Source organism: Ictidomys tridecemlineatus, chromosome 2 (genome assembly GCF_052094955.1).
Source record: "Ictidomys tridecemlineatus isolate mIctTri1 chromosome 2, mIctTri1.hap1, whole genome shotgun sequence".
NCBI classification, from domain to species: domain Eukaryota; kingdom Metazoa; phylum Chordata; class Mammalia; order Rodentia; family Sciuridae; genus Ictidomys; species Ictidomys tridecemlineatus.
The window spans coordinates 81,511,049-81,537,803 of record NC_135478.1 but is presented as its reverse complement, the minus strand read 5'-3'; the positions used below and the strand labels follow the sequence as shown (position 1 = coordinate 81,537,803).

The window sequence follows — 26,755 nt, the reverse complement described above, 5'->3', positions numbered from 1 at the left end:
GAGGCAGTGAATTCTTGCTCTGTTCCTTCAAAAAAGTGTCATGGAGGTGACTGAATCTCAAAGTTGGTTAAAAGGTATCCAGCCGGGGGCAGCGACACACGCCTGTAATCCCAGAGGTCAGGAGGCTGAGGCAGGAGGATAGCGAGTTTAAAGCCAGCCTCAGCAAAAGCAAGGCCCTAAGCAACTCAGTGAGACCCTGTCTCTAAATAAAATACAAAACAGGACTGGGGATGTGGCTCAGGGGTTGAGTGCCCCTGAGTTCAATCCCTGGTAGTCCCCCCGCACCCGCCCCCCAAAAAAGGTATCTTCATGGGCTGACGTGGGAAAGAGCGCTATTTCAGAAAAGCCACCATGGCAATAGTAGTGGCCCAAGAGTGACATGGGTAATGAGGCTGGGGAGTGGAGAAAGTGAAATCTGGGCAGGACCTTGAAGGTGGAGCCCTGGATCCAACAGGCAGACATAATAGCAGACAGGCATTGCAGTGGCAAGAGGAAGAGGTCAGGGCTAGAAGCTGTAACAGAGGAGTCTATAGGCAAGTCGACACCAGAGGACCTACACTAAGGAGGTGGTGAGAGAAACAGAGAGGCAGTGACGGACAGGAGACAGGCTACCGCAATAAGTGACACAATTTGACAACTGACACAAGAGCAGAGAGTTTAGGAATATTGAATGACAAAATACTCAAAGAGAAAGGCTTCAATGGGAAAGAAAAGCAAGATACACAATGTTTGAGGCCTTCTGGGAACTAACCCCAAAAGTAAGGTAGGGGCTCAGCAAATAAGTTGGTTAGTAAATATACATGAGTCATTTCACCCAAGAGAACAGGTAACATTATCTAAAGCCTGAGGTCCACCCTGCACCCTCTCTCCTCCCAGTGGGAAGCCATCAGATACGATTCATCCACACCATGCCTTGCATAAGAAATTCATAAAGAACACAAAGCAGACCCAGTTTGCAACAGCTTTAAGTAAAAAAAAAAAAAAAAAAGTTATCCCAACTCTTTGACTCCCCCAAGAATCATAAAGAGATGTTAGGATAATGGTGCTCTGGGCTGGCTGGCGATCAATTTTTACAATGCTGTCTTCAAAGTAAATGGATAAGGAAGCTAGCATTACTAAAGTTTCCCTCGATCAATCAAACTAAAGAATGCTGTGGGCACCCCCCACCCCGACCCCGCCCCGCTGGCTGCCAACAGCTAAGCAGATGTCCTCTCTAGTGGCCGATCTCGGTGGATGTCAATGGAGTTTTCATTCTGGCTCTCGCCATACTCAAAAGCCATGTTCCTTCTTCAAGGCAAGTTTTTGGTAATCAGCTTGTGTTTTCCCACAGAGGGAGAAGTGCCAGACGCTTCCCCTCATTCCTGCACTGGGCTTTGGCCAGCCTGCATATCACTTCAGCTTGCTTTGTTCAACCCACCTTGGTCTGGGTCCTCAGAACATGGAAAGAAGCCTCTCCATGAGCTTAGATACACATTCAAGGGGAACTTCTCCTGTTGCTACCAATCTCTGCAAAGCCCTGTTCAAATATAGCCAGTGTCTCAGGCGGGTGGAGCTCCCTCGGGACACATTTAGATAAAAGTGAAGGAGCTAGTTCATTGGCTTCCATTCCCCAGGACCTGTTACTAGCAGCCTGGCAGGTTTCACTTCCAACCCCTTCCCCCTGGGAATCAGCCACAGCCAAGATCACAGCAAGTGCAGTGCATTCTTCGCTGCTCTCCCGGCCCCACCCCACGCCCACAGGTTCTCACTAAATTGCCCAGGCTGGCCTAGAATTTGGCAATCCTTCCTGCCTCAGCCTCCAGAGTAGCTGGGATTACAGGTGTGCACCACCAAGCCTGGATGCCTCCCCATCTCTTTAGTATTCTTTTCTCCAACATTTTAAAATTTTATTCTTAACTTTTTATGATAATTTTCACACACAACAAAGAAGGGAGTGGAATGAACCCCCAGATGCCCTTTACCCAGCTCCAACACCTAACAATGCCCACTCTTACTCCTCTCATCTCATCCCCCCCTTTGTTTGCATACTTGTTGATTATTAAGAGAAAAGCACAGATTTGGGTGGGATGGGGAGGGGTACCAGAAATTGAATTCAGGGACACTTGACCACTGAGCCACATCCCCAGTCCTTTTTTATATTTTATTTAGTCACAGGGTCTCACTGAGTTGCTTAGGGCCTCGCTAAGTTGCTGGCTTTGAACTCGAAATCCTCCTGCCTCAGCGTCCCAAGTCACTGGGATTAGAGGCATGAGCCATGCGCCAGCACCCCAGCAAACCCCAGATATGCTATCATTTCACCTGTAATTACTGCAGGAGGTACCTCTAACAAGGGTTTCTCATTTGTGCACTGCTGACAATGAGGAATGCAGAATTCTTTATTGGGGGGCAGAGCAGTCGTATGTGTATTATAGGGTGTCTGGCAGCATTTTTGACCTCCAGCTACAACATGTCAACAGCATCCCCCCCAAGACCACCAAAAATATCTCCAAACACTGTCCAATGTCCCTAGGGGGCAAAATCCCCTCCCACTTGAGAGTCACTGCTCTGACAGATAGGGATGCTTTTAAAAACTTAAGCACGGTGTCATCATCACATCCAAAAAAATGAACAATGCCCTAACATTATCTAATACCATGCCTGCGTTCAATTTTTTCCAGATGTCCCCAAAATAACTCTTTATACTTGGTTTGTTTGAACCAAGGTTCACACTGGTTTGGTTTGATGTGTCTATTTCAACCTCTAGCATTCCTCAACTGTATTTTTTTTTAAAATACCATTTTTTGGTTTGAGAAACTAGATCAAGCATCCTCACAGAATTTCCCACATTCTGAACTTGGCTGACTGCTTCTTTGTAGCATCATTTAACACATTTCTCTGTCCCCTATGTTTCCTGTAGATTGGTAGATAAATCCAGGGCCTCTGGACATTCATATGCAATTTTTTTGGCATGAACATCGCCCAGCATATGTTATCGGACTTGATTTCACATGACACTAGGGAGCACACAGTGTCTGCTTGTCTCGCCTCTTGTGATATTAAGAATGATCCACGGGTTCTGATGATGTCAGCCTGATCCCTCCAATTTCTCACCTAATGGTTTCAGCATCCATGATGATCATTGCCTGAGGTCACTATTTCATAAAAAATTGCAAAATGGTAGTTTTCTAATTTCATCCTTCTACGTTTATTAGAGCACATCAACATTCTGGTTGCCCTGCATACAATTCAAATAAGAAGGCAGGATTAGTGCTTGGTTCTTTCCCTATATTTAGCAACATGCCGAGTAATGATTTAGGGCCTTAGCAACCTCCAGGAGTGACCAATGAGATTTCTCTTTCAGTATCATCATGAACTCATGAATGTTTATACCTTCCATGTTTCAAGCCACTGCAATCTTGCTGATACTCAAATTGTTCCATTCTAGGCCAGTGAATGCCGATGAGACATTCTTGTGAGAAAAAGTCAAATCAGAATGTATTTGAACCTTTGGAGCTGCATTCCCAGTTTACAGGGGCTGGAAGCACAAACACCCCATCCCCCACTGAAGTCACAAGGAGACAAATCCAGAATGTGAGAGTATTCTAAAAGAAAATGACCCAGGTTTCTTGTCAAGTCAATGTTGTGAATATCCATATGCCTGTCCAAGAACTTTCTAATTTTGAAGAAATTCAAACCCATCTCCACAGCAGAATCTATTCCAAAATATGAGTGACTTTAAATCCAGCGTTGGAGTGTTAGCAAGGATGTGGAGGAAGGTCTCTCATACACCGTTGGTGGGAATGTAAACACTACAGCCACATTGGAAAAGTATGGTGCACTCTTAATAGGTTAAACACATGGCTGCCGTGTGATCAGCCATCCCATTCCTGGATACTTACCCAAGAGAAATGAATGCACGTGCCCGGGGCCTGTGATAAAAGCAATCTTATTTAAATGTTCTAGAAATAATTGCAATGTTAATTATTTAAATATTTAAACAGCCAAAAAACTGGCAACAACCCAAACATCTATGAGCAGGTGAGTAGATTAATAAAGCGTGATACATCCATACAATGGACTCCTACCCAGCAATGAGAGAAACCAACGTGTGATACCCCACATCTACAACACAGGTGGCTCTCGGAACAACGCTGAATAAAAGAAGCCCGGTAATGTAAGTACATGTTCAATTGACATAAACTTTAGAAAACACAAACTGAGCTACACTGAGAGAAAACAGACCAGCCGTTGCCCTGAGGGCAAGGGACAAGGAAAAGGAGGAATGAAGGGAGGATGACAAGGGGCAGAGGACAGGAGTGACGGACATGCTGGTTCTCCTAAGCCTGGTGATGGCTTCACTGGTGTGTACCAAGGATGCTTTGTCCCCACTCCTTTCCTGGCCTAAGGGGCTTCCACGAAGGCTTGTCCTGTAAGGCAGGGGTGTTGGATAAGCACCTCCAGTCTCATCCTTTACTCCCCACTCAACATGAAGGCAGGAGCTCCTGGCACTCGTCAGAGCTGGACAGATGTCACCGGGCCATGCTTTACTAGGCAGGGGACTCACATGCCTCACGAGTAAGGCCCATCCTTAACACTCCCTCTCTCGGGGCCCACATTCCCCCTTGGCAGGTGTTCAGTTGAGTGACAGTGACGGTCCTCCTCAGTGCCAGCAGCCCTGTGGCAGGTCCTCCTGTCCATGAGAGAAGGCCCACCATCCTAAGGTCATTAGGTTGGGGAATTTACCAGAGACCTCCATAGAAGGTTACTGAAAACCCATCTTTCTAAGAACACAGTGGGTATTTTGGTCCCTAACTGGCTATCAGTTCTCTGCATGTGTCCTTTGTAAGTCAGAATTTTGAAGGACAGAATGGAGGGCTTAGATCTCAAACTGCCAGCTCTGAAGATGCATTTTCCACCCCCCGGGATAAACAGAGTTGGCCATGTTTATTTCCTCTGAAATGAGACACTAGAAATCGTTTCCAAACCCTCAGTCCTGAACCACCTGGGCCTCCCACTCTGTCTCTACGCTTTCATCTCTTGTGACTCCCCGCCAACCATTTCCTTTAGTCTATCCAACCTTCACCCTCAGAAAATGAGTGCAAATGCAATCACCATACTTCATAGAATTGATTAGGAAGCTGGCTGCTGAATAGAGTCCCAGATGTTTAATATAATTTTGAATCTTTGGCCAAATCATTTCTATTCTTGCTTGTTTGTGATAGGTTTTCCAGCGAGTGAGAATTTAAGGGTGGAAGACTCCAATTTATGAGCTCTCTAACAAACCTAGTCCCCATTTCTCATCTTCTACCAGGAAAGGCATTGCTTTATTCAACTGGAATTGATTCACCCAACTGGAATCTGGCCTGGAACCACTGGCTTCTGCTGAGTGGCTCTATAAAAAGCAGCCATATGGAACTTACCAGGGCACATATAGGAAGGATGGTGTCCACCTCATCACAGGGGGCTCATTTATTGGAAACCTGATGGTGAAATTCCTAAAGCTCAGTATCCAGAAAATTGGATCTTCACTGAGCAAATCATTGTGGAGTAAGGCTCTTGGAACCGGTCATTGTCTCCTTTCTGCTTTGGCCACCAGGAGACTGGGGAGTCCCTAAGTATTCTTCCTCTGGCAACGTAACAGATCCACCTTTGTTCTCACTTTTAATCCTGACTTAATTTACCTTACCCAGATACTTCCTTCACCCACATGTCTACATTAACTTATTTATTTATTCCTATCTTCTTAATATTGCAATTATTTCTAGAACAAGCTTTCTCCATTTATCTTGAACTAAAGTGGACTACTCCATATTTTTAACATCTCTAGATGCCGCCTGTAAATTCGGTCTGGAGGGGGAAATCCTATAATCCTAATTCATAACATTTAGCTCTTTTTAGCCTATTTCCTCCTCTTAGTAACTTAACCTCTAAAAACAGAACAGCCCCCAAGAGACACATAAATATTCTCCGGCATATCCCAGAAGAGACTATAAGAGCTACTGACTACATATCTTCATTTCGCCTTTTTTATGTTCCAGCAGGTGGTGCCTGCATGTCCCTGGGGTTGAATTTCTTCAGTCACTACTGTTGCCTCCTCATCTTTCCACCCTCCTTTTCCTCCATGAGAGTGCCCCAAACTGCCTCAGCCCCTCTTCCTCCTGCCCTGATGGGGAGATATGCACCAGGGTGAACCGTGCCCCAAAGGGAAGTCCACCTCCATCCTCCCCAAACTAGCTTAGAAAATGAAACATGGCCAAATACCTGCTCAAGTGATGGGAAGCCCCAAACAAGCCGGCCTTCAAAAGGCCCAAAACAAATAAACACACATACAAAATACACAAGGCACTGAGATGATGCTCTTCTATAGGCAGAATGCTAAAATAAACAAGCAGAATATGAATGTTAAAACCATAGGGGTTTTCACTTGGGAGGAAGAGTGCTACTTGTCAGAAATCAACAGCAGAGCAGCAAACCCAAAGGATAAATGTAGCACAGTCTTATAAAAACCTTTCCTCCATTTTTTTTCAATGATTGAGGGAAATAAACTGCCAATAAAAACTCCTAAAATCTTGGAAAGCAGTATAAATACACTGCTAAGAGTATAGTCTGGCCCGGCTTAGTGGCGCACACCTGTAAACCCAGCAGCTCAGGAGGCTGAGGCAGGAGGATTGCAAATTCGAGGACAGCCTAAGCAACCTAGCAAGATCCTAAGCAATTTAGTAAGACCTGGTTTCAAAATAAAGAATAAAATTGACTAGGATGAAGTGGTAAAGTACCCCTAGGTTAAATCCCCAGTTCAAAAAAAGAGTACAGTCTGTGCCGGTGTTTATATTAACAGAGTATTTGGGAAAGCTATACAAAAATCCAACAGCAGGAGTTCACTTTGGGGCATGGGGTGGGAGATATTTTTCACTGTATAACTTTCTGAACCACTTGAATTTTTACCATAGAATGTACTACTTTTTCAAAAAATAAAAGCAAAGAGAACTTGAGTCAGAGAGACCTGGGTCCATGACCTTCCCTCGGGGGCTCCTCTCTTCAGGCTTCGGTGTCCTCATATGTACTGTGGGACTAATTAGAAAACCTAACTCATAGGGGGTTGGGAAAAGTAGGCAGGACAATAATATGATTTGCAGACTCTGGAACACAGTAGGTACTCAATAAATGACATGGCAATAGACATATTCATGAACACCACTTAACGCATCGTAATTAAAAGTGAACCAGGAGCTCATGGTAAAGAAGAGAGGGTGGGGGAGGTATGAAATGTCTTTTTGCTATCAGAAGATAGATTAGGTTAGGCCTGAGGATGTGGCTCAAACTGGAGCGCTCGCCTGGCATGCGTGCGGCCCGGGTTCGATCCTCACCACCACATACAGAAAATAGATTAAGTTAAAACAGCAAACTGAAGGATATAAAGTCAGAGGGGAAAAAAGCTTTAAATTCCTCAAAAACATAGAATAAAATCCAACAGTTCTAAGCAGTCCCATCTACCCATGGAATCCTTTGCCAAAAAACAGCCTCCTCCTAACCTGAGCCCAGAACAAAATGAGAAAGACACAATGATAAGTCAGAAACTCCAAGGCTGACAGGTCTGATTTTTCTCTTCCTGCATGGCTTTGTAAATGCTAATATGCACAGGATTACCTGGGGATCTTATTAAAATGCAGCTTCTGACTTAGCAGGACTGAGTCTCTGCATCTCTAACAAGTTCCCAGGTGATGCTGATGATGCTGGTCCATGGACCACACTCTGAGTAGGAAGGTCCTACTGACCCCAGATAACACTTATGCGGTTTGTTAGCATGGTGGTCTCAAGGGATTAAGATTACTAGAATGTTATCTCTGCTGGTAACAACCCAGCCAATTCTTCTAAATCAATGGTTCTCAACTGGCACCAACTGACACTGGGCAGTGCCTGGTGACATTGTGGGTTGTCACAACCACAGAGGAATATGCTACAGATATCTGTGGGTAAAGGCCAGGGATGCTGCTGAGCATCCTGCAATCCACACACCACCCCCCACGACAAAGAATTATCTGACCCCAAATGTCAACAGAGCCCATGTTGAGAGACCCTGTTCTAAATAATAGGAAACAAGATGAACCCTGAGACTCCTCTGTTCCTTCTGACACTATAAATCCTGACTCTAGAAACGGGCCATGGATCCCACATGTCTTAGACTAAATCTGAGATATGAGGAGGATAACAAGTTAGCAAGATGTGATATGTGGAGAAGGGGTCAGGGGTCACAGGTCACAGTCTATGGTCTATGTTTTGTTTAAAATCAATGTGGTTCAGTAACCCCACAGGGAATCTACAAAGCATGAAACCTCCTATCACTTTGAGGTACAGCAATTTCACAAGACCATGAATCTGTTCAAGCAAAGGGCCAGTTAGGATCTTAGACTGTAAGCTATAGGAAGGCAGGGCCACGTCCAAATTCGATTATCAGTAGAGCCACAACACCTAAAATAGCACTTAGCACACTGTAGATAAATCTTGCAGAATCAAAAGCTACTGCAATTCCAAATGTTTTTAAATAGACCCAGAGGTTATCTACTCTCTATTGTGACATGGTTTATTATTTGCCATCATCAAAACATTATTACTAATAACAATGCCAAGGCCCATATGGTTCTGTGGAAAGAACACAGTCTGTTGTTTGCACCAGGGCCTAGTGCATGCTGGACAAGTATGGAGCTACACCCCCAGTCTTATATTTTGAGACAGTGTCTCCCTAAATTGCCCAGGCTAGCCTGAAACTTGCAATCCTCCTGCCTCAGCCTCCCAGGTAGCTGGGATTGCAAGTGTGTGCCACCAGGCCTGGCTAAACACACAGATTTTGAACTGCACAAAATTTGACCCAAATCCAGACTCGCTTACTTGTTATACAACCTTGGGCAAGTTGCCACAGTATCCATGTCTATAAAATGGGTATAAAGTTCTTACATTGAACAGAATTTTTTTCTGAAGCAATACAGTGTGATATACTTGAATACCACACAACTGGCACAGAATAGGTGCCCTCTCCACATATCATGCTAAAGGACTGGCATTTTAAAACTTGGCAAGTTACATGGTGTTCATTTTTTGCACACAAAAATTTTCAAGAATGCCACCCGGAGCTTGGTCAACATGGCATGCCTCTCCTCTAAGCCAAAGACCCTCACAATTAAGGTTAAGGTTCGTCAAGCAAACACAAGGTATGCATTTGAGGTCTCACTACACCCATTCAGAGCCAGGCAGTGAATAAAGATCCACGACAACAAGGACACATGTTTGGAAGGACAACAACACGGCATGACATCAGCACGGGATCACCATGCACTCGCCACTCACAAAGACAAAGGGCCTGAAAAATCAGGATACATTGGCAGGAATTGTACCTTTCTGAAAATAGTGAAAGGAGTAATTGACAACATGGTTCCCCAGAGCATCAGCCATAGTGTTGGAGGAAATCACCCACAATCATCACCCCCCCATTACGCCCTTCTCTCTGTCTTGGATGACAGGTACAGGTGTGCTGGTTCCAGCCACATCACTCTGCCCTGTGGGGAAGGGCAGGGTTAAAAAGATGTGACAAAGAGTACCAGGCAGCAAAACTCTTCCACCAACAGAAGCAGGTAGGATACACCAAATAAGGCAGATGTGACCCCAGAGGCTCTAACTGGCTCCTGCTTTTGCAAAGCCCAGAAAACTCAAGCAGAGTGTGAGCAGAATCCCGCCCCAAACCTGAAGTGTCACTGAAGGGCACAGCCTGAAGCAGCTGGTGGGCTTAAGAAACCCCCTACTGAAACTTGGAGAGTAGCCTGGATACAAGGATGACTATAAGCCAGAAAAACACAATCTTGTGTGAGGCTAGGGGCAAAACATCAGAGTGATGGGCATCTGGAGACCCCAGGGGTGGCCGCAACTCATCTCGGGGATTCTCACTTGCTGGGAGACTCAGTATCCCTCAATTGGGTCAGATCCCTGGTTCACACGGCACTGCCCACAGCATCCCCCCAGCAGCAGGACCTAGAAGGGCACAGATGCTCTGCCTGACCTCAGTGTCAAAGCCAACGCATGTCCTAGTTTCTCTCAGTAGCCACTCCCAATTCTGTCATTCATAAATCTGTCCAGACCCTTCTTAAATTGCATTTATACCTCCTGCCAGGACCACCTCTTGAGATAATGAGTTTCAGAAGATTATTACCTGCTGTGTTAAGCAGTACTTCCTTTCATTGGTTACAACAAGAAAAAGAAAAATTAGGGGTGAAACAGCAGAGAGGCTAATGTTGCTTTCATCAAGGGACCATCTTGTGTTGTGGAAAGCAGAAATGTTCAGCAGCCTGGAACCCAAGGCACTGAAGCAGCAACCATGAACTTAAGAAACTTGATGATTTCAAGTGTTTTGGTTGATGAATGTCACACCACATGTGTTTATGAAAAGCAGGACTGGACAAAGGCATAATTTATGTTAGAGTTACCTAGTTAGCAAATGGCTCAAAGAGCACAGAGTTCAACAATGCTCTCAATCACAAAATCCTGTGCTGATTGCAAACAGGCAGGGCAAACTGGAAGATCTGCTAGAAGACACTGAAATTCACACCATGCCGCTCTGCAGAATCAGAAAAAGGCTCTCCTGAACCTCAGTGGGTGAGAAGCTCCCAGCCCCCGGCTGAGCTGCACCAAGTATCTACGCTGGGCTGAGCCCCTTCAATATAAACACCCTAATTGCAACATGGTACCCTGGACTGATTCCCTGGAACAGCAAAGGAACATGAGTTGGAAAACTGGTGAAATCTAAATAAAATCTGAAGTTTAATTAACAGTAATATGAAAATATTGATCTTAGTTTTGACAAATGTCAAACCATTAAGTAAGGGGTTCCCATTAGGGACAACTAAGTGAAGAGTAGGCTGGGACTGTTGTACTATCCTTTGACTTTTCTACAAACTTAATATTCCAAATTTTTTTTTAAAAAATTAAAGCAAATCTATTCTGTGAGTCTTTAGAGCCACTACACTGGGAGTTGGGAGTCAATAAAAACCATCAAAGTTTTTAAGACTCAGGATTCAGTCCAGGGAAGAGAAGTCCCTGATACAAAACACAACGAAGGTAGGAGGATGTGGGTTAAGGATAAGAAAAACTGAAAGACTAAGCGAATATTTATTAGGGTAAGGAAAAACTAAACAGAAGGCCACAGAAGGTGTGGTGGACCCTACAAGGCCTCATGTGAATGTGACCAAGTCTAGAGTGACCTACCACAAAGCTGCCTCATCCCAAGGACAACCAGAGCTTCTCGAGGACATGGGGCTGGGGTGTAGCTCAGGGTTAGACATGTGCTCAGCTCTCACTAAGGCCCTGGGTTTAATTCCCGGCATCAAAAAAAAAAAAAAAATGGGCCTCATGATGGACAAATGTCAAGAACCACATTTGACAATGGCATGTACCCTCCCCAGGCTCTGTACGATTCATAGAAAAATAGTTAAAAACTCAATAAGCCTAAAACCTGTAGGGAGGCTAGAAGGAAAAGACTAGAACAAAATCTAGGAATCCTGTCACAGTTGGCCCTGAATGTCCACAGATTCTATATCTTCAGATTAAACCAATTGAGGATTGAAAATACTCCAAAAAACCTGCATCTGCACTGAATGCATACAGACTTTTTTCCTTAATATTCCTCGAGCAATAGAGTATAACAATTATTTACATAGCAGTAAATCACATCAGGCATTATAAGTCATCTAGAGATGATTAAAGTATACAGAAGGATGTACATAGGTCATATGCAAATACAGCTCTGTTTTATATAAATAGAGACTTGAGCATCCTAAGATTTTGCTATGCCTGAGGGGTGCTAGAGCCAGTCCTCCTCAGATACCAAGGGAACACTCTCATACCAAAACAACATCAAGGTTTACCAAAACAAAGAATGAAGTTACTCAGATAATTAATCGCCATTCACTGACTTTCTTAAGTAGAGACATGTAGTTGGGCATAATCAGCACATTTGTGCATAAAAAATTAATTGCTTGTTCAGAAAGATAAGAGATTAAAAAGGCAAGACTAGGGAAGATTAAGTACTTGAACAGCAGCTAAAAATTCTATCAAAATCTTTCAAAAAGCATAAAAGGAAGAATGCTGAAAATATATTACTGATTTAAAAGTCTCAACTTTAGAGGTTTGGTGGGAGGATTGTCTAAAGATTAGAAAAAATGAAAATAGTGTAGCTACCAAAATGATTTGGGTTGGATCTTAAATGTCCCCCTAAAGGACATGTCTGGAAGGCTTGATTGCCAATTTGCGGCACTATTGGGAGGAAGTAGAACCTTTCCAAGACAGGGCCTAGTCAGGTCTAGGACCCAGGGAATAGGCTCCCTCCAACATGTATTCCTGCTATGACATACTGTGCCACCACAGGCTCAAAGCCACAGGGCCAGGTGACCATGGACTGAAACCTCTAAAATCCCGAGACAAAACAAACTTTTCCTCCTTTTAAGTTGATTTTCTCAGGTATTTTGTCCAAACAACGACAACCAGAACTACAATCCAGAAGAAAAACATGTGCCAAAAAAATATTTATGGAAATGCTCCCCAGTGAAATATTTTGGCAGGAGGTTAGAAAAACCATCAAAATAGCCTTCAACTGGACAATTCTGGATCTTAACGACTCCTATGTCACAGCCAAGTGCACAAGAGGTTATACAAGTTGAATATACCTCATTTGAAATGCTTGGGATCAGAAGTGTTTTAGATTTCAGATTTTTTGGATTTTGGAAAATTTGGATCTACATAATGAGATATCTTGGGGATGGAGCCCAAGTCTAAGCACAAAGTTCATTTATATTTCATATGCGCTTTGCACACACATACATAGGCTGACGGTAATTCTAAGCAGTATCTTTAGGGTGCCATGTTTAGACAGCAACCCCTCATGAGGTCAGATGTGGAATTTTCCACCTGTGGCATCGTGTTTGTGCTCAAAAACTTTCAGATTTTGGAAGCGTTTTGAACTTTGGGATTAGGGAAGTTCAACCTTAATTACAACATTAGGTATCAAAACCAGGCTTCTCCAATCAGAAGCCTGGTTTTGATACCTAAAAACAAGTCCCACCTCCCCTCTTTACCAAAAATAAAACACTCAAACAGGCAAACTGCTCTCCCCTTGACTCTAAGCCAAACTGATCATTGGGTCAGGTCATTAAGTCACATGTAATCAACAACATGTGTAAGAAATTATCCTAAAAAGAAATTGCCAATCTGTTTTAAAAAAAAAAAAAAAACCAAGCTCTTTGATTTTGTTGATAATAAATCAGGTTTTTATTTATAATTGATGGATTCAGTTTGCAAAGCTGATCACACAGTGATGTGTGCATGAGTCCACAGTACATACACATTAGATATTATACGTATATGAACAGGGAAATATCACAGAGGGAAACAAAGGAACACAGCAGGGAGCTTGCCTCCCCTCGGAGCAGCCTGGGCACCCTGCCTGATCTCAGTGTCCTCTTCCTAAGCTGTGAATGAAATAGATAGGTCCATGTTTCCTCTGGGAAGAAACTGTCAAACCAGGAGACAAGCTTCAAGCCCCATCAATTTGTACCTCGAACTTACTGTGAGGTAATACTCTAAAAGACCACAAAACTGTAGAGTTTGACAAATGACCCAGTTGTATGCAAATAATGCTAAAGCAGAATTACTCCTCAGACAGCTATGTCAATAGCCCTTTTCTCTTCCTACATGTAACTAAAGCCTTTATTTATGTCATTTACCCCAGCTGCTTTGAACTGGAGTAATTTCAGGTTGCTCATAAATATTTTTCAATCCCAACACCCAAATTTAAGAAACATGCTCTACTTACAGTTACGAATGTCATTCCAGTCGATTTTAGAGAAGAAAGGGTGGCAACAGAGGCCCTCAAACTTCAACCTCTCTCTCTGGCCACACAACAAACTTTGAATGAGATCAAGGAATCCACTGCTCACTTTGGGATCATCCGGAAATTTCAAAAACCGCTGCTCCAAAAAAAATACAATAATTAAATTCTTTAGCAGTGATTCAATTTCTCACATCCCAAAGAATATTTCTCATATATGCAAGTTTTTTTTTACTTTTATTTTTTTTTTAAAGAAAGTTTTATATCCTCTTAACTTTGGACCAAAGGCATGTTCCCAAAATAAGTGGCCTGTTCACATCAATAGACCTGGCTCCTTTGTAGGGGCTCCATATCCTCCTCAGCTTGACCTCTGCTCCCCTCTCCAGCTCATCTTGCATGCTCCACATCTCTCTCTTTGCTGTCCAACAATGATGAGCTATTTAAAGTTCCCTGGACACATCACACTGTTCTCCCGGCCTAGAACTCCCTCCCCACCCACCAGCCTTCCCTGGCTCCCTTTCCTACCCTGGTGCTCATTTCCACAGGCTCCCTCTGTACTCTGCTCTTGCCCTGACACAATGTACTACAGTTTTTGACTGATGATGAGAAAGGGCAGCGAGGGCCTCCTTGCTCATCACTGTGAACCCAGTACCTCCCGGTATCTGCTGCAATTCACTTGTGACTGAATTACTCAATGAGTGAGTGAACTGAAATGAAGGAAATAAATCAGCCCCAAGAGTCATCTAAGGGGAAACTTCAACTCAAGAGGAGACTCAAGAATAACAATGTATGTACATTAAGAATGTGTATTAACCATTACAGGAAGATGAAAATTGAATGAGATACGAAAACCTAAGAAATAAGTTCCCTTTTTTCCTTTTGGTTGAAACTGAAAACTACATATTTATCATGTCCTTAAGAATGAGCTTAGTATAGTGAAAATTACAGTTATTAGAAAACAAGTGATCCTTTGCTTGTTTGGTTTTTTATTTGTTTGTTTGTTTTTTTTGCAGTACTGGGGACAGAACCTAGGCCTCTCCATTTTAGGCAAGTGCTCTACTACTGAGCTACACTCCCAGCCCAGAAAATACTTTTATTTTATATACATATATTATTATAATTCTAATTAATTTTCTTATTCAATTTTACTACCATATTTGATAATTCTCAGAAGCAGTACAACATAAAATCAAGAGCATGGGCTTCAGAGTTGGGCTGCCTGTGTTATATGAGGCAAGTTACATAACCTCTCTGTGATTTGGTTTTCTCATCTGCAAATGAAAATTATCATAATAATAATACCTACCTCAGTGTTGTCTGAAGATGAATTAAGCTAATAAACTATATTTCATCAATTCAAAGACTCACATTTATGCACATTTAACAGAAGTGAAATCAAGATGCATTTTATAATCAATAAAAATATTAAAATTAATTGGCAGCAGTTTTTCCTTTTCTAGTGATACATGAAATAATGACAGTCTTACAATTACTGGCAATTACAATTATAGTTTAATTCTATGAACTATAATTAATAAAGTGTTAGCACAGCTTTTGGCACAAAGTGAGTGTCATGCTGGTTTACACAAAAACATTCATTCACACCATTTTTAAACGGCATTTCTCAATGTTACTTTGAAGTCTAATGGCCCTTTACCTGGAAGTTCATGATGTTATTGAAGGTTCTGGCTGAGGTTCCCTCCGTGAACGGGGTTCTCCCATAAACCATTTCGTAGGCAATGACTCCCACGGACCACCAGTCACAGTCTGGACCGTAGACACCTTTCCCGTCCCCATTCATAATGGTCAGCACTTCAGGAGCCATGTAATCTGGGGTGCCAATCGGGAGTTTGGAGTTCACCTAGAATCCCATCAGTAAAGTGAATTCAGCAAACTTTCAAGTGTCCTCAAGTAGAGTGCCACAGCCACATCAGACCCAAGCTGATCTGCCACTGATCAAACCTCTGTCAAGTAGCACATTATCAGGAAACGCAAACATTTACTAATTTTCTTTTTTAAAAGCACACAATACAATCCAAAGGCAGCAGGACAAAATATGTTGATGACCTTCACCCCTTGGTTGTATAAATGGAAGCTGGGCATGTGGCATCAAAGAAGGTGTTTCCTGGTGTCTCCTGATACAGGTTCCTGATTTGCTAGAACTTCTTTTACTTAAGAAAACAGCAAAATGATTATAAAGCCTAACAAGCAATCTAGAAGATCAGTCTAACCATCACTAAGGAACTGGCAGCTAACAGACAATGCAATATTACAAATGCAGGTTAGATCTCAAGTTCAAAAAAACGGGGAAATAGATTCTGGAATCCGCATTCCCATGTTAGCCTGCCCGCAGGGTGTGACATGACTAATACCTTCCACCCAGAGTTGGATGTTAATGAGTTCATTTTTCTCACCTCACTCTTTCTCCTGTGATCCCTCCCCACTGTTTAAAACCTAGGGGTCTACAATCCAATGGTGCCCCAGCACCTGACCTTGGCAAGGCATTAGGACAACGTAGGAGGTGTTTTCATAAAGGTAAAAGTATTCCATTTTTAGGAACTGTCCTTTTCTCCCTGAGAATTTGTCCTTCTGGATGTTTTAGTGTTTAAATATGCTTTGTTTCTTGAAATGATACTGATGAAAGAATTAGGTCTTCTGTCCCTCATTCCAAACCACTCACTAGGGGGCCCCGTACGTGGCAGCCCGTCTGGTCTTCAAAATTGTTTTGAAGTTTTAATGAGCCATGAAATTTGAAGTCTCAGGATCACCTGTCTAACCTCCCTCCCCATCAAAACAGGAAGGCCCTGACTTTAGTCACATACCACGTTAACCAGATGTCCTATTACCCCACGTGGCAAATGGGCTTCTCTCGGGTCAGCAGTTAAATGGTGTGAAAGAACCTTCTCCTCATTAAAGGATGTTAAGTGCCCCCAAGAAAGCCCAGAGATTGGGGGTATGGCCACACACCTGTAAGACTGGACTTCATATCAAGAAAGTAAATTTGCTTTGCTTTAATTAGGTATTGAGAGAAAGGGGAATGTTTAGAGAGGACACTGTGAGGCCTCCTTTCCCCAGTGATGCTGGATGAAGCTCTTCCAGCCCGAAACTAAGCTTGTTCATTCCTTTGACCAAGATCCTTTTATTAAAAGAAATGAGATTTTTCTGGAATTTTCCCATCTCCTCTCATTTTATACACACACACACACCCCAATATGTGTGCAATATAGGAATATATAAATCATTCCTATAATTCTCCTGTCCCTCTTCCTTATCCCTTTCCCTTTCCTCAGGCCCACATTCTGATACAGGACTCTGGGCTAGGAATGGGCTCAGTGACACAGCACTTTGTCTGCTGTGCACAAGGCCCTAGGCTCCATTCCCAGCACCAAAAAAAAAAAAAAAAAAAAAAAAAAAGTTCAGTGGTGTAGGTTTTTCCCATTTCTGACACTAATCACCATTGCTTTGGGCAACAGGATCTCCTCTACAAGCCCCCACTCAGGAAAGCTGGACAGTCCGATCACCCAAGAAACCTGCAAGCAGACCTGTGCTAAAGGACAGAAGTGAGAGCAAAGGGGCCACATTGTGGTCCAGACAGAACCACAGCATGATTGAGGCTTAAGTCAAGGAAGGGAAAGCCTTGACATTGGGAAGTCTAAGCCAAGACGCTGTCCTATGAACTCAGCACAGGGTTAGGATTAAACTACAGGATCTTGGCAAAAATCACAATCCTAGCACTGAGCAAGAGGTATTCTTTAACAAAAAAAGAACTGTCACATCTTGGCTTAGCTAAAGAATGATAATGTCACTAGATTGTTGATCAAATGCCTAATTTTACCTTGCAGGACCAGAACTACACAGTTGTCAAATAAGCACTATTGGATTTTATTTTATTTCCATATAGGCTGTTCCAGAATATTGCTTTTCTTGTTTGCAGCTGACAGGACAGAGTCACTCATTCACATCCAGAGAGTTGAACTTGACTTGGTCACATATCAGGGTGACCCAGTCAGAAAGCATAAAATATCAGTGCCTCATTTCAAAACTAATGATTAGACTTATTAAAAAGAGTCAGATAACACATACCTTGCCCCATCATAGGAATGTGATTAAATACATTTACATCCAACAATTTTCTAAATTTCATTATTAATTTAGAAAGCTATGACAGGAAAAGAAAAATACCAACTGGCTTGCTCACTATACAATTCCACATAGTGTTTACTTGCCATTAAAAAGACTTCTGGTGACTGACCATTAGTCACTGACCTCCAAGCACCTTAACCTGGTCAACACACACATAAATTAACATGTCCTGATGGGGATTTTGCAGTATGCTTTCACTCTCCTCTGGTGGCAATTCAACCAGCTAAGCAGAGTGAGATGTTAAAAGTGAACATGCACCTGGAGTCCAACCAGCCCACAGTACACTATTCCACAAGGCTCCAATAAATTTGGTTAATTTTTACTATATTGACAGGGAAAATAAACCAGCTCAGCAGGAGACAATAAGAAAATGGCCAGGGGACAGAAGAGTCTGCTATATTTGAGGAAACAGAAGGAAAAGGAAAGAAAGGAAGGGAGGGAGGGAGGGAAAAAGAAAAGGGTTAACTTAGCAGACTCTTATACCAAAAGCAAATGAGGAAGTAAGAAAACCATCCCAACCCCTTTTCATAAAATGCTTACATGTAAAACTGTTTAAAACCTAAGTCTCTCCATCTAGATGCCCAGGGCATACACACATACCTGCAGAAACAGGGAAAAGGGAATTCTCACTATGTTGTTCCTCTTGTGCAAAAGAAAATTACATCTTTTCACTCCTACATAAATCTAAACAGGAAGAGTGCCTATGGGCTTCCAACTGCTCAAAGGGGCTCTTTATTGCTGAAAAATGCTACAATGTGCTTAACTAGAATCTCCTTACAACTCTTTTCAAGAAAGAAGAATAACCGATTGGAACTGGGAGAGGTTTACCAGTCTCTCAGATTCTTATAAGGTGAAGTGGGTGACCCAAGTCACACAGAAGGTCCTGTGGTCACTAGGCCTCTGCTCCTACTGAATAACATAAAATACTCCAAGGTAAAACACAAAATACTTCTGAATAAGAAACTTGAGATAAAGACAATGGACAGTGGAAAAACCTCAATGTATCTAAGATTCAGAAATATCTAAAAAACAAAGATAAAGTTTGGGAAAGGCAGGAGAAAGGACTGATTGACTTTTGGGTGACAGTAATTGAAATAAATGTAGATATATTTTTCTAGTATACTCTGAGTGCAGAAAATATATCCAACCTACTTTAGGCCTATAAAACATTCTATTCAAAGGAAACACATATTTAATCCTCCAACATTGATCAAAACTATTTTTTAATTACTAATTCTATATTCACACTTAAAATGATCTAGAATTATAAATTATTGCTCTTCTGTAATAAAACAGCCTTTACATGTAAAATAATGCTAAAAGTTCACTCTTATCTATTTCTCACATTTTGATCCTAAAGGCACAGGGAGAAAAGAGGTACAATATTCTAAGTGTGCATATGCAATGATGTAACTCCCTGACCAAGATAATGGGAGACTGAGCTTTGAGCTGCAAATAAACCTGAGTGCCTCCAAGAGGATCCCGCCTGGAGTGAAAGTCGCTACAATTAGAGGAATTGTAGGCAATTGGCAGCACCAGAAGAGAGAAATTTGACTAGGAACTCGCCTCCCCACCAAGTGCTCTGAAGAGAGTTCCTCTAGATGTGGAGATAGGCTCTTATTCTCAATTCTTATTTACGAAGCAATGACTATGGATCTTAATCCAGTTTCCTGGGTAGGTTTTCTATGGCAAGCATGTTGCCAGCTCTCATTAATGAGCTTCTTGAGGCTTCTCAGTCTACTATAGACATTCTCAACTCAGAGTGGTAATTTTGCTCCCCTCCCTCCAGGGACATCTGGCAATGGCTGGAGACATTTTTGGTTGTCATAATTGATAGGGAAGGTACTTTTGGGACCTGGTGGGTAGAGATCAGGTATACAGCTAAATATCCTAAAACACCACAATAAAGAAAAGGAAACAGAGCTGAAGTTATACTGTCAAGACTACAGACATACACTGCAATTTATTCTCAAATGCATGAGTTTCTGGGTTTTAATTTTTTGAGATGGGGTCTAAGTTGCAAAGGCTGATCTTGAACTTTCAATCTTCCTGCCTCAACCTCCTGAGTAGCTGGGGTTATAAACATGTGACATCATGCCTAGCTCTGATGTGTGAGTTTATTAATGCCACTAATACAATGCATAAGTTTTTTAATCTTAGAAGACAGTTTTGTGTTATTTTTTCCTCTGCCTTAATCTACTAAATTTAATATAAGTTTTCATGCCTGTTTTGGAGTTATACTTAATTTTTCTTGCAGGGGCACTAGGGCTTAAAACTCAGTGCCTTGCCAGTGCCACCCATATGCTCTACCACTGAGCTACATCCCAGTCCTTCTATATCATTTTTAAAGCATAAAATGCTTTGAATCTATAATCTTATTCTTACTGTGATGATTGAGTGAGCAGATTATAAGAATATAACTCGAAAAAAATAATAGTGCTGAGGTTGAGAAATCCTAATTCTGGACAGCATTTGGAGCCTGTTTTCCAAGGGCCCAAACATTTAAGTAAATTATGTTCAGCAGGTCTCAGGTCCTCAGAACACACAGGCCAGACGCTGAAGTACAGTGTGTTAACCCAACTCTCAGCCTTCTCCTAGTACCAACCTAATAACACCCGCCTTTCCTCCAATGCATTTTCAGGCAATTTTACATACTGTCCTATTTATAAAGGACTTAACTTAGACCCGGGGAGGCATTTTGAAAAGCAGCTTCTAACCTCTTAATTTGTGCATTTTAACTAGAAACAGTATTTTCTAGAGAAAAGAATAAAGGCCAAGTTCTTAAGGATTTGTCTAGGTCACCAAGTGGTTCAGTTGTGAAATTAATCTTAAAACCTAAGTCAATTTTCTCTTAGACCATTCTTTTTGCAAGCTGACCTCAAAATTCACATTTTAGTAAGAACCAACTTTCTTAGAGGATTTTTTAACTCCAGTTTTTTTAAACTTTGTCATCTTTTTCATGAAGTGTTCTTACTCTTGATCTCAATAGCTCCACTCCTGCCTTCCTAATTAGCATGTGGAATACAGTTTAATTTACTAAAGGTCCAAGACTTAAAAATGACATTTTGAGCACTGGTTCTTGACACTTAAGGATATTTAATTCAAATGCTCTGATTAGCTTCAGTTTTGTTGCATAGGAAACGAAGGATTTGAGAAAAAGAAGGTTACATTACATAAAATATTTCAACAAAATATTTTAAAGTAAAAACGATACTACATCAGAAGTTTCTAAGAGACAAGAAAAATGAAGGCAAAAACAAAATAAACATTTTCCTTTCTTTTTAACCAAACTGTTCCTAAAGATGTTTCATATGGTCTAAAAAGGCATTATACATAAAAAGGTGCTATGAATAATTCCACATCCCCATTCCCACCCTATCCCTCTAGAAGTAGTAGTATTCTGGCAGACAAAGTCTCCAAAAGGTTGCTCATCACTGTATCCCATTATTTTCCAAATTTATGAGGCTCAAGGAATGCTTTTTTGGCATAACCTCTATTAAGCTATTTTATTCCATTGTTACCATTTGATTTGAATTCATTTTAGCAGCTGATCCAAAATCCACCAACTTGATGTGTCCTGTTCGGTCAATGAGAACATTCTCTGGCTTGATGTCGCTGTAAGAAAATGAGGACCCTGAATTAGCACTGTGCTTGATAATCAGCAAGCAATCGCTAACCTAGGATCTCAATCAAAGCAAGAACCTTAGTGTATGTATTCCACTGCATAGAACCTGCCTATTGATGGATATAATTGGCATACATTTTGAAAAAAAAAAAAAAAAAGGAAGGAAGAACAGAGAAATAAAAAGGAAAAGAAGCAAATCCATGTTATTATATGGATTATTTCTCCTACAAACACATATTTTACATTACAAAACTAAGGCTAAAGAAGCTAAATGAGAACTTAACCAAGGTCATGCAACTAGCCAATGAAAAAGCTGAGCCTTTGCCCAGATTTTATGAATATTGCTCTGTCATTATATTCCCACAACATTCTCAGATTTTAAAAAACAGTATGAGTGAAGACGAGAAGAAGCACTTATCACTGAGGATTTTGTGGTGCACCTTTATGAATTATTAATGGATATAGTTAAAAGTGTGCTATGGTTTGGATCTTTAGTGACCCCCAAAGGCCCATGTGTTAAAGGCTTAGTTCCAAGCATGGTGATTTTGGGAGGTGACAGAATCTTTAAGATTGGATCCTTGTTCTGTTGTAGATATGAGATGTCTCCCAAAAGTTCATATATGAGGCCATGCAAGAATGCTTAGAGGTGAAATAATTGGGTTATGAAGCCTTAACCTAATCAGGGCATTAACCCACTTGAATGGGTTAACTGGGTGGTAACTGTAGGCAGGGAGGATGTAGCTGAAGGCAAGGTGGATCACTGGAGTGTGCCTTTGGTGTACTTTGTCCTTGGCAAGCAGAGCGGAGCACTGTCTTCTTCCTGGTGCCCGGTCCCATGCTGCTTTCCTCTACCATACTCTTACACTCTTTTTTTTTTTTTTTCCTTTGCACTTACAGATGTTTTATTTAAGAGAACAGGAAGTAGAAGAAAGATAAGATGGCTCCTCGGCCACACTCTTCCATCCTGATGTGCTGCCTTACTGCAGGCCCAGAGCCACGGAGTTGCCCCTCCATGACTGAGGCTTCTGAAACCATCAGCCCCAAAATAAACTTTCCTTCTCTAATTGTTTTTGTCTTATTTTTGGTCACAACATTGAAAAAGCTGACTAAAACAATGCCAGATCACTGGGGGCTTGGCCTCAAAGAGGGCTGTTGGACCCTGGTCTCTTCCTCTGCTTTGTCCCCCACTGGTGAATAAGTGGTCTTGCTCCATCATGTGCTTTTGCTGTGGTGTGTGACCTTACCACAGGCCCAAAGAGACAAGAGAAAATCCATCATGGGCTGAAACCTCCAAAACTGTGAGCCAAAAACACCCTTCTCCCTTGTAAGCCGATTATCTCAAGCATTTGACACAGGGGAAAGAGAAAGCTGACTGACGCAAAGTACACTCCATGTCTCCCTGTGGCACGCCAGGTCCTTCCACAAATCAAATTCCACGTATCTACCATATAACTCAAAGAACCCATGCAAGGGTTCCTGATCCTATTAGCTACATTAACTATTAACAGATGGTACCAGTAAATTTGGTGCTAGTAAACTTGAGAATATTACAATTTTAGATCTATTTCACTGGTGAATTCACAAGCTGTCATGTCTGCCATTTTGGAAAGTTTTCTTTCAATTATTTACAGGTAAGATTGTCTAAAAACTGGATGAATCGTTATTTTGATCCTGAAATCTTTCATCCACTCATTTCCATTCAGTAACTCTTCCATGATACAGATAAATTCTCAGTATGCTATTAAGGAATCTCACTTACCGGTGTACATATCCCATCTGATGAACACTGTGAACAGCCAAAATCAGTTCAGCTAGGTAAAATTGAATCATGTTTTCATCTAATTGGTCCTCATATCTATTCAAAAGTGACAGCAAATCCCCTCCAGGCTGATATTCCATGACCTGTATACAATACCAAAGTTATTAATTTTTCACACACCCCAAAAAGAGGGAATGCTTCAATTAGATCTTCAAATACCACCTGACATGTTATAATTACAATGTCTCCACAAAGCAATGAAGATGTGTGAGACATAGTGTAAGACATAGGATAAGGTCCCTGCCCTGCAGAAATTACATCCATTACCCAAGAGAATTGATATAATGAAAGGCTAGTCCCAGGCACCGTGCACAACATTTACAAGGCAAAGCTTGAAAAGTTATATTAATTCCACCTACTCCCCCATCCACCCACCCAACTTAATACCCCATTCCCTAGGATTCAGTACATACTGTAGATGGATATTCCTGGAGGGCAACAAACTCTCTTACCTCCTTTTTGCATTCCCCTCAGCATCCAGCAGAATATAGGAGGCGTGCAAAAAATGCGTCACTATTTTTTCCTTTTACAGACAGTGTAGAGGCAATTGACAGTCTCTATTAAAAATCTAACTATGAATATGTGCCCTTTGACCTAGTAATCCCACTTTTTAAAAAAACTATTTTTAGTTGTAGTTGGATGATATCTTTACTTATTTTTTAATGCGGTGCTGAGAATTGAACCCAGTGCCTCATACATGCTAGGTAAGTGCTCTACCACTGAGCCACAACCCCAGCCCTGTAATTCCACTTTTAACCATTTATTATTTTATGATAATTTGCAAATAGGTAGATAAATAAGTAGATCCACTGAAGCATTGTGAGTAATAGAAAAAAAAAAAAGAAAGAAACCTGGAAATCTTCCAAGTATCTATCCATAAGAGAATAGCTAAATTATGATATATTGAAACGATGGGATATGATACAGATATTAAAAACAAATGGATTCCATTTATTCCTACTACCATGGAAAGCTGCCCATGATAATATAAAGTGACATCCTGTATAGGATAAAGTATAACCTCTTTTTTATGAGAAAAAAAGTAGCAGATTTATTGGTGGATACAGGAAAAATCTAGAAGAACATAAAGCTTCAGGTAAATGTTTGATTAGTTTAAAAAAATTTTTTTTCTTTTGCCCCAAGGACCTGAAATCCTTCCTCCTTTTGAGGATAACCAGCTGTGATATTCCTGAGTCAACACAGGGCCTTCAGGCCAGTTAACCAGTTGGCAGCAGACTCCACCTGATAACTTCACCTCTTTACCGTTCAGTCTCATTCCCTGTAAACTAAGATAAGACTAATCCCCTTGCAATATTTTTTTATATTCAGATTAAACAAGACAAGGTCCTGGGAGGTCCTGCACAGTACCTGGTACCAACATGAAGTCAGGCACCATTCAATCCCTTCCTGTACTGTGTGCATGCTTTCCTGGCTGGAGAGAAGATGGGGCCCATTTTGACCACTGCTGCAACCAGGTTGACCTTCATGGAGTTTGCCTGTTCTTTGTTCTGACTTGAATTTTACTGACCATTCTACAAATATCTTTTAAGTTATATTCAATCTTTCCTAGAAAAAGGCAAGATTCAAATAGCCTTCTTTTGAAAAACCCTGAATATCCCAAACACTATATTCTGAAAACCAATTTTGGGATATAAATTCTCACTATTATCCCCCACAAAACTCTTGTTTGCCTTTAGTTAAGAATTAGAAGAAAGTTCTAGAAAGTCTAAAATAGTTGAATAGATCCCTAAATGCCCCAGACTGGTTCAGTAAAGATGCCAGAAAGTCTGCCCAGCACCAGGTCAAGCCAAACCAGATCCCCCTGGGGAAGCCAGGGACTTACACATCCTCCCTGAGGGCTCCTTGGAACCTGGCAATCTGCCACATTCGCACAGCTTCTTACACTCAGCAGACACCCAGCCAGGCTCCGGACAATTACATTAGAAGAGCACGATTCCATTTTCACTGCAATTACGGAAAACAACTGGATTTGTGAACTAACAAGGAGGACAACACTTAGAGGGGCAGCACCTAACATGCATACCATTTCCCCAAATTCACAGCAGATGTAAGATGTTTGGCCCAGCCCTCGAATCCACAGAAGCCACCTGGTTCCCTCTAGCCACCCACTCATCCCAACCTGGCTCTCCATAGGCCTTAGGTATGTGGGTGAATGCTAATTTGTACGTCTGTTTTAAATATATATTGCCATCAAAAGGTCTTAAACATAAAAAAAAATGCACAGATAATAGCAGAAGTACTCATACTTTCAGAACTCAAATGCCTTAAAATAAGAACAATGCATATTTATGATGACATGCTGCAGTTGTAAATTTCCTATGGTTCCATTAAAGATTTGAAAAAACAGAACAGCTTTTAAGTTTAAGGCTCAGAAAGTCTAATATATAACAGCCACTGGCAACTTCTAAGAGCTCTCAAACTGATCACTACTTGGTTCTTAGTGTCTACTCCTAAAGATTTGATTTGTTGTGACCAGCAGAATAGTACAGGAAAATAAGAAGCATCTCTTTCAAGACAAAGAGGCATGTATTCGTTGCTCCTATTCAGAAGACTCCCTGCCAAACTACATTAATCTTTTCTATGGATCAAACAACTTTCCATCTCTTCAAAAATCCTGGATTGATGAGAAAACAGCCAACAAAAACCAGCATGCTTTACTATGTGGGGCCAAAATAGACATTCTAAAAGACAAACATTTAAATAGGCAGGGTCCTTATCAGAGAAACTAATCAAACTTGACTCCCGCCCCCCAACACAATTCCAGATTACAGCATTAAAAATTGAACTGTGCACATTAGGAGAACATAGTTTGGCCATTTACTGGGTAAATTTGGCTATCCCAAGATGTTATTCATATTCCAAAACTACAGTATGGGGTATAGTTGTTCCTTCTGGAACACATGGAGTCCCTGGGAAAGAAAGTTTGTGCAAATCAAGAATCTTAATCAATCTTTATGCTATAAGGTTTAAGGATACAATGAAGAACCAGGACTTGGGGACTTTCAGAAACACTTTGGGACTGTTAAAAATGGTACCAAATCAAGAGACTCCAAAAGCATCACCGAAAGTCACAAACTCTAAGTCTTGAAGTCTCCACACCAGATGACCTACTGTGAAACAAAGAGCAGTGTCAGCAGATGCTATGAACTAGTTAAGTCCAACATCATCATCCAGGCTATCCCAGAGTCTCCATACTGCGTCTGGTTTTATCCAAAAATGTGACTCTGACCCTGACTTTTACTACTCAGAGATGCCCAGTGAGGTGCTCACGTATCTCCCTCAGAAAAAATGTGGCTTCTAA

General features: G+C 41.5%; 1 protein-coding gene across 11 annotated transcripts in view; it reads right to left on the bottom strand.

The window, feature by feature from the left end:
• The window catches only part of Cit (citron rho-interacting serine/threonine kinase), a 157,735-nt gene that overhangs the window by 100,895 nt on the left and 30,085 nt on the right, over positions 1–26,755 (bottom strand). For 10 of the 11 annotated variants that reach the window (XM_078039028.1, XM_078039029.1, XM_078039030.1 and 7 more), the window contains exons 5-8: positions 23,374–23,516; positions 21,511–21,604; positions 15,504–15,707; positions 13,832–13,985 (exon numbers count right to left, since the gene is read on the bottom strand). In XM_078039028.1, coding sequence (XP_077895154.1) covers positions 13,832–13,985; positions 15,504–15,707; positions 21,511–21,604; positions 23,374–23,516 — 595 coding nt within the window. Of the gene's footprint in view, positions 1–13,831; positions 13,986–14,173; positions 14,275–15,503; positions 15,708–21,510; positions 21,605–23,373; positions 23,517–26,755 lie in introns of those variants that run through there. The other variant, XM_078039037.1, reaches the window with a different exon arrangement.